At 36.9% G+C, this 9,263-nt stretch overlaps 1 protein-coding gene and 1 pseudogene across 1 annotated transcript; one reads left to right on the top strand and one right to left on the bottom strand.

Annotated features, from left to right (window-relative positions):
• Nucleotides 1–2,419, bottom strand: part of LOC103424574 (putative E3 ubiquitin-protein ligase RF298) — a 3,863-nt pseudogene extending 1,444 nt beyond the window's left edge.
• Nucleotides 2,420–3,937: 1,518 nt separating this feature from the next.
• On the top strand, nt 3,938–6,647 carry LOC103432467 (methyl-CpG-binding domain-containing protein 4-like). Its single transcript, XM_008370665.4, has 2 exons — nt 3,938–4,101; nt 5,842–6,647. Exons 1-2 carry the CDS (start codon nt 4,066–4,068, stop codon nt 6,373–6,375), a joined length of 570 nt encoding a protein of 189 aa, XP_008368887.1. The 5' UTR covers nt 3,938–4,065; the 3' UTR covers nt 6,376–6,647.
• Nucleotides 6,648–9,263: the final 2,616 nt, after the last annotated feature.

Raw genomic sequence — 9,263 nt, 5'->3', positions numbered from 1 at the left:
TTCTCTTTTTTAAATTTCTCTGCTTCTGCCTTCTCTTGTCTCAGTATTTTAAGTTCAGGTTGTTCCTTACTAAGCCTACGAGAAACCTGCATAATCTTCTCGTTGGCCCAATTAGTCCAGCTTTCTAGTTCATTCTGCAGCTCCTCCAGCCGAGGTACTAGTTTTAAAATCAGCTCATCCTTCTCATCTTGTGCGACATACTTTCCTAGAGACTTATCATATGGGATGCCAGCACGGTAATCAAGAGGAACAAGATCCTTTAGCCGAGGAGCTACCTTCAAAAACAGCTCATCGATCTCATCTTTTGGGATATTCTTTCCTAGAGACTTGTCATCACATGGCAAGCCAGCACAGCAATCATGAGTCTTGGGGGATGGAGAGGTGCCAACCGGGGTCTTGGCCTTAGGTCTAGATTTGTTTTCCAAACAAGACTTCTGGGAAAGATTGGGATCTGCGGATCGCAAGTAAGATATAGGTAATGTTATTGTGCCACCTGTTGCTAGTGAAGCAGATGAAATCTTGGTTGAAGCACTATGTCTTCCATCTGAAGAAGGGATGGTGGATCCAGCTTCAGCACTCAACTTTGAGGATGCAACTGTTTCTCGTCCTCCGGGAATTTCAGATGGAGGCTTTAGCCTCTTCTCCAGAACAAAACCACCAATCGTGACTTTCCCTGATTTGAAGCCTCCTTTTTTCCCATAAGCGCTGTAATTTCGATCCGTATGGAAGGACTTCTTACGAAGTGCTGCTAATTCTTTCTTACGAAGTGCTGCTAATTCTTTCCAGTGAATCCTAAGCATTTTTCCAGACTATCTAGCATAGATGACAAACTATCTTTCGCAGGGGTTACCTCTTCAGGTGCATGAGAATGTGTGCTGTTGGAATGTATACGGAAACTTCCAAATTTGAGTGTTTCAGGAGGATTGCTTTGAGCATAGGCAGGCAGTGGCTTTGAGGAATTTGCTTCATTGGGATTTGGAAGAATGGTTTCAGAGCTATTTGCCTCTGAGCTTAATTGGGGAGAAGACGAATCAGCGGATTCTTCAGAACCAAGAGCACTAAATGGATCTCCTTCCGACGTGCAGGCTAGCAAAATGTTTAAGTCACATATCAACAGCCACCACATTGCTTCCGCAACTGATAAGGATAGCCTTATCTCCCTAACCACACTGATCATTTCTAGCATTGTGTATTCCACCAGGTGCTGCAAATTAACAAACTGATCATTTGAAGCATCAATATCTTTTTCTTTCTTAAGAAATTTCAGGGTATCACTAACAATATTTGCTAGAGGGTCTTTACCGCCAATGTAAAGGCCGCCTCTCGAAACAGCCTTTTCAGCAACCTCCTCACTGTACCCATGTTCAGCAACCTGCTTAATAGCACTCCGGAAAATTGCTTGCAAATAAGACAGTAGTAGTTCTTCAAGCTGGCAAGCAATTGGGTCATCCCAATCTGCACACTCAAAAGCTCCCACTTCCACTTCTTCTGGCTGAACCACCCCCGCCTGAGCTAAAACCTTGTCACTCAATTTTCTACATTCCTCTGAAGGTAATTCGCTCTGAGGGGTTACGGTGAGGGGCGAACCAGGGTTAGTTGCATTCTGCGGGGCAGGGCCAGCTTTTCTCTTGTTCTTACTGCCTTTTCCTAAGGATGTCCCTTCGCCTTTTCCGGTACCACTGTTGACCATTTTTTCATACTAAGAACAACCCAACCAACATCAATTAACCCTACACAACCCAACCAACAAAACAAATAAATATACCAAAAAAAATGACCAAAGCTGAAAATTTTAACAAAAACAACATCAAAAAATTGTCAAAAGAAAAAATGTACAACCATATTCTCAAACATTTATTTCACAGACAATCACTAAAAATTAAATTCTTCGATGTATCAAGGAAATAATTACAAATATCAAGACATGTATGCATTCCTTAGTCTTCAAGTTCAATTAAAAATTAACACGAAATACTACCGAATTTCATACCTCTGAGCTACTAAGCGAGAACAAATATGCACAAAAAGAACATCTCCTAGAAGCACTAAATCGTAGGAAAGTTGGAAAACAAACAGATTAAGCGCAACCCAGCTAAAATCCAATAACGCATGCAGCCACACAAGTCCAACTGTTGAAATACCAACCCATTTCTCCAAAAACATCAGAAACTCGACTCCCATTTCACAAAACCCACAAAAATTTGATCCCAGTGGGTGCAAAATCTTAAACATATGCAGCAATATGAAAAAAAAATTTGGATTTTTAGACCCAAATTGAAGAGAAACGTACCGGGCGAGCAAAGTTGTGGGCGTGGAGGGGAGTGGCTAGGGGAGAGAGAGGAGAGGGGAGGGGGGGTAAGAGAGTGAGCTTCCGCACCGAGTCAGTGTCTGGGGTTTTTGGGGATGGTTTAGCATGGAAGAGCCACATAACAAAATAAAATTGGTCCCTTGCTTTGCACTTTAGGCCTAATTTTGGCTTTTTGTATAGAAAGAATAATATAATGTATAGACCCTCGTATCAATTAGGATAGCGATTTTCACACACTCGTTTTTCAACTCAACCTTGAGATGCACTAAATCCAGTCATTCAATTAATGTGAATTCTTGGCTTTCTCTACATTTACTAATACATAATAAAAAGATGTGCAGATTTTACATTACAATCTTTAATTTAATGCATGAAATTCATGAATATATTAATTAGAAAGTAGTTGAGCACGTACCGATTCCTTCTCTTCCTTATTTATGACTTTCTGATTCATGATTTTACGAATTAAATTGTATTGCATGAACAAACATCTTAATAGTCTTTGGTTTTGGTTTAATGGATGGCTTGGATTTGCACTATTTGTAGAAGGGACGTGTTATTCACACACCTCATTTTACTTTTCACATACCCCTTGATAATTTATGTATGTTGATCTTCTTCAATTTATCTGATCCGACAACCAAAAATTAAAAAGATATGTGAGAAGTAAAATAGAATATGTGGATATCACACCCTTTTGTAGAAATGCATATCCACATCCGACAACCAAAAATTAAAAAATATATAAGAAATAAAATAGGATATGTGGATATCACAACATTTTGTAGAAGGGCATATCCACCTTTAACATCAATGTTATAATTAGGTACATGCACTAGAACAAAATTAATGCTAAATAGGGATGATTAAAATGTTAGGTTTTGAGGGACCAAATGAAGTTAATTTAGAGTAAGCATAAGCAAAGACAAATTTGGAAAGTAAACATCATTGTCATTTTTCATATCCATATCTATCCAGATTCTATGATTAAATTGCATTAATTACCTATGGAAAAAAAATTAAGAAAATGTAACACCTGAATAATTAAAGGGAATCTCTACACCTATACAGTTTAGGAAAGCGTTTATTTATGGTCATTACCCTATTTATCAGTATTCGATAAGTTTAAATTTTGAAATTTGTGTTTATCCATTATATCTCAAAATTAAACTAATCTAACGATGATAAGTATGGTGGTGAGCACTCCCATTTAAGAAAATGATTATCTAAGGATAAAACAATTTCTTACATTTCTTTTTGGAAAATAATCTCTATAAAGTCTATCTCAAACTGTCTAGATTATTACCTGTAGTAAAAATAGAAATAAATTCTAGCAAACGAGGCAAATCATTTTTTGATGCTTGTGTATTTACAAAAGAAATGAATTATGAAAAAATAATAAAATTGCGAGGGAATCAAATTATAATTACCTTGTAAATATCAATGATTTAATATGAGCTCAGCATTTTTTTTATGCTGAATTTTTCATAATTCATTGAATTATTAATATATATTTTTTTTGTTTTTGGACAAATTTAAAATTTTTAGTTATTAATACAAGATATTAGACATTTGAAGGGTAAAAACGTCATTTTGGTCCAAATATAAATGGTGGATTTTTTTTTAAAATTTTTGTTTTTTTAGAGTAATAAACGGCGGATCCGAATAGAGCACATACGGTGTCATCCTCCTCCTTCGGCTGCTTTGGCGGGATTCGGAAAAGGAAGATAATTTTTCAGGGGCCGGAAAAGGGCGAAATGGACGGCCAAACCCCCAAAACGTCGTCGTCCAAGGTACGGATAGAGTCGCTTCAATCCAATATTTTCACTTTCGTCAATATCTCATCTGATTTTCGTTTGTTACCGGTGAAATTTGAAAATTGTGGTCCGTTTGGTTGCCGGGAAAATGAAACTGAAAAGAAAATTAAGGGGTTCTTATATTTCAATTTTCTTAGTAATTTGGGAGCTGAAAAAACGTAAACTTGAACGAATTCCAGCTCACTGTGATTGCATTTCCAGATTAATTTGTGCTTTAATTTTATTTTTCTCGGAAGTCGGAACGCGGATAGAGAATCTTTCGAAATTGAGGTAGTAACACTCCAAGAAATTTAAGATTATTAAGAAATTTTAAAATGACAGAAATTGAATACATAATTTGTTATATTTAAGCTCTCAATCATAGAAATTGAGAAATGACACATATTTACATGGAATTTAAACTTGGGAATTGGAGGTCCCAAATCCCAAGTTTTTTTTCCACACAGAAATTTTAAATTTTTATGTTTATGAATCCAAACAAGGGAATTAGTGCATGCTAATTTACAAATTCTGACTTTTATCAAAATTTTAAGTTTATTTCTCTTGTCCAAACATAATGTAAAGGCTCCGCATGTCAATGGGAATTGCTCATTGAAATTGGGTTTTTGAGATTTTAGGGAATAAGTAACTGAGGATTTAATGCTAATTGACCAAATTCCAGGGTTCTAAAAGACGAGGTGCTAGTCGGGCGGCGGGCTGGGCCTAGCAGCTGGCGGATTAGGCTGATTTAAGTAAATTTATTATATTTCGTGTAAATAAGCGTCTGTTTATACTTAAAATATATATAATTTCATCATAAACTAGAAAATAGAATGACATATATATTATGAAGTATTGGAACGTAATGAAAACATGGGGGGCAAACATATAATGTTTGTTTATTTCAGTGTTTAATAAGTCTCTTCCAATTTAGAAATAATAAAATGCAAAAGGAAAGTTATCTATTTTCTATCTAAGTGAGTATCAACCTAGCCAGGTGTCTAGGCTGGTCTGGACGGGCTAGGCAGGTGCCTTGGCGGTCTAGGCGGGCGCCTCAGCAAGTCTAGGTGTCATTTCTTAATTTTCAAACGCCTAAGCATTAATCGGGACAGTGGTCAGCCGCCTAATTCCTAGGCGGCGGCAGATGGGGGGTTTTTAGAACAGTGCCAAAGTCACATTAATTTTTCATGTCAGTAAAATGTAAAAAAATTAGCAAGGATAGAATTATGGACGTGGGATTGAATGCTAATTGACCCAATTAATGTTTCATTGATAATAATTAGCAAAGAGGGGTTATCATCTTAATAAATTTTGTAACATTTTAAAAGCGTGCCCGTATTTTTTGTGTTAAAATGTGCTTCTTCACTTCACTGGAAGTGGTAAGCAATACGTTGTTGTCTTCACAGCATAAATGGTGTTGAAATTATGTAGCTCAGAGAGATTTTTAAGAAGTTCAGTTTGGAATAACTTCGATTATCGCACAATGACATGAATCATAGATGTTTGCTCATACCGGGAATCCTTAGGCTTCGCATAGCATTGAACTGGGGTTGCGATACATTGAACAAACAAACTTGCGCTCTTTCTGTAGTGTTCTTCTTATAATTGTATGCTATCTGGTACGCATTCTTCTTTTAGGATTTTGAATTTCGTTTACGTGAGTAGTTTGATGAAATGCTTGTGATTTGGATGACTAAATCATTGAATGTGCTACACCCATTCGGATTCTCTTGACAGAAACCAAATGTAGCGAAAAGTTCGATTGATGTATATGCTGCGCAGTGTGACCAATGCAAGAAATGGAGAGTGATTCATTCTGAAGAAGAGTACGAGGAAATCAGGAGCAAAATCAGCACGGAACCCTTTTATTGCAACAAAAAATCTGGTGTGACTTGTGACGATGCTGCCGATATTGAGTACAGTGCTAGCAGGACCTGGGTCATTGATAAGCCTGATCTTCCGAAGACCCCGGAAGGTTTCAGGAGACATTTGGTGGCTAGAAAAGATTATTCCAAACTGGATACGTATTATATTACACCCAAGGGAAAAAGACTCAGATCCAGAAATGAGATGGCAGCATTTTTAAAACAAAACCGTAAGTATGAAGGCTTATCCGCTTCAGATTTCGACTTCGCACCCCCAAAGGTAATGGAAGACACCGTTCCTGAGATCTTCAGTAAAAGGGGCTCTGATAGCGTCCGCAAAAAAATTAAAATGACAAAGAATGAGGATAAGAGTGCTGATATCACTGGTGAAGAAGATTTCGAGTAGCTCATGTTGAAAGACTGCCGGCGAAAAGCTTGTTGGGAGGTTTTGCTTTGTGTAGAAATGATGTCTGATGTACTACTCCAGCCATACGCACGCTGGATTTTTGTTGTACTTAGCCGCTAGTTTGTTCGGATAGATGTCTTGGGTCTGTTTCTGATAAGGATTCGAAAATTGATACTCGCAGAGTTGTATTTGGTTGTGTTTCCATCTCGTTTTGTTACTTTGGTGCTGTTTTATGTAGGAAAATCAGTCGAAATGCTATTCGGTTTTTAGAATTTTTCGTGTTTTGTTTTTCGTTTCAAGAGATTCAAGTCTTTGTTTTACAAGGAGAAGTAACAAAAGTCTACTGGAAAATTTGTATGGCTTTTTGTCTCGAACTTGTTGACACACCCCGATCCAAATCGAGACATGCTAGCTGTCACGCCTCGATTTGGGTCGGGATGTGTCAGTTTGGTATCAGAGCCAATCCCTGGCCGGAAGTGTGCTGACGAGGACGTCGGGCTCTTAAGGGGGTTGGATTGTAAGATCTCACATCGTCCAGGGGTGAGAATCTTGTAAGCTTTATATGTATATTCTTATCTCTACTTAGCACGAGGTCTTTTGGAAGCTCACTGGCTTCGGGTTTCATCGGAATTCCGAAGTTAAGCGAGTTTGTGTGAGAACAATCCTATGATGGGTGACTCATTGAAAAGTTCTCGTGTGAGTTCACGTTTAGAAACAAAACCGTGAGGGCGTGGTCGGGGTCCAAAACAGACAGAGTTGAGTCCGGGATGTGATGGACCCCGGGTCGGGATGTGACTCTTGTACATGCCAAATCAAAATCACTTTTGAAATAATGCATTGAGTACATGTAACCACTAAGCCATCTGCGATTAGGCGATGCTGAAAATGAAGAACAGGCATGACTGCCGGCGTTTTCCGTGGCCGGTTTCGTGTATTCGAGCAGCATGTGTGTTGACCTGTAAATCTTCACCGGTGTTCAGTATATGACCTCTTCAACTCCAAGCTCACCCTCTGCTCTTGCAGCATATATATCTTCACAAATGGATATCAACCTACACACCAAAAATATCATACAAAACTTATGGAAAGACCAACCGAGCATGTAGGGGCCTGTTCGGAAGTGCTTCTTGAATGGCTAAAAGCGCTTCTAAATGTGATCCTGGGCTATCGAAGATTTCAACGTGCTTCTAATAAAAGGAAGGATAAATCCTAATGTAAAAAATATATTTGGCCCATTTCTCTTAACAATTTGATTCACGAATCTTCTAAACAAATCACAATTTGACATTTATATAGATTTTTTTCTTTTTATACAAATTATTATGTGTATAATGTTTTATACTTGATTTGTCAAGAATTAGCCAATCAACGTTTATTTTTAACTTAATTTGAAGCAAATATTGTATCTTTGCTTAATATTTCCTTATGAACTATGAAAAACTTAGGATTAAGCAATATTGTGCACAATCATTCTTGTCTATCTAAAATTACGTACTTGTTACAATTGGAAATTATATTCTTATAATATGCAATACGGAAATGACTCTGAAGTAATTAAATATATTCTAACAATACCCCATCCTCCAATCCTATAAATACAAAGTTATGGAGGCAGATTCTCTGCCCTCCCACTTCCCTCCTGTTTGTGTGGTCACGGTTAAGCCACGTCAAAATTTTATATTACTATTCCTTTTTGTCTTATTATCTCTATAAAAAATATATATAAAATATTGACGTGGCTTAACCGTAACCACACAAAACAGAAGAGCACGAGAAGTGGAAGGGTAGAGAATCTGCCTCCCAAAGTTATAAGAATGACAATGACAAGTAAATAGCTAATTGTACGTGCGTTTTTCTTAAAATTTTCATATGCAAGTTTAAGATGGCTGCCAAAGCATTGTCACTCATCAGCCTCTTGATCGTACTCGTTATTCTCGGTTCAGGTAATTTTTTTATGAGTATACCGATATTTTTACATTAAGGGAAGGGAGAGTTTGGCAAAGCCACATAATCGATATTTTTACACTAAGAGGAAGGGAAGTTCGACAAAGCCATACAATGGACAATCTAATTTAGTATCGAATTCGCCATCCACGAGATTCGAATCTAGTTCGGCTAAGCCATACAATGGGCAACCTAATTTAGTATCAAATTTGTCATCCATAAGATTCAAACCTAAAACATTTCACTTACATCCCCTTTAAGGAAAGAGATTTTCTTTTCTTTTCTTTTTTCAACAAAAAAAAGGGACTAATTGTTGGTTGGACTAAACTTTCATCTTCAACAATCCAAACTATCAATTTTGTAAATCTCGATTCATAGAAACCCTAGCAAAAATTCACTTAAATTTCAAACAATTGCCTACTTAATTGTCAAGATGAAAGTTCGATGTTATTTTTTTTAGAACACAGTGTTTGTCAATTTCTTTGAACTCAATTAGATGTCTTAAATATTTCTGATTTGGCTAATATTTTGCAAAAATAATCTATAAGGCGCAACATGAAAAATAACTAATTAGGAACGTTCAAATTCGATGTGATGTCTAGCCACAACTAATATTGCCTTCTACGATGCAGGTAGCAATAATACAAAGGCAATGAGAGCCCCGAAGGTGGACGAGGAAGGCAAGTGGTGCACTGAAATGGAATAAATAAAAAACAGATGTTTTGTTATGTTTTGTTTTCGATAATTTAAAATATTAGTTAATTAAGATGACCAAAATACTGTTACTCTTCGTTTAATTTCTTAATCGTTCTTGTTGTTCTTCTAGGGCCAAGTAATCTTCCACAAGTATCACATGTGTACTTGTTGCTCAGCAATCTGCATCGATTAGTATTTGAAATTTATTCGATACCGGAAATATTGGAAAATCAGAAAAAGATTTTGCA

The sequence above is a fragment of the Malus domestica genome, chromosome 03 (genome assembly GCF_042453785.1).
Source record: "Malus domestica chromosome 03, GDT2T_hap1".
Classification (NCBI taxonomy): Eukaryota; Viridiplantae; Streptophyta; class Magnoliopsida; order Rosales; family Rosaceae; genus Malus; species Malus domestica.
This window is presented reverse-complemented; position numbering and strand designations above follow the sequence as displayed.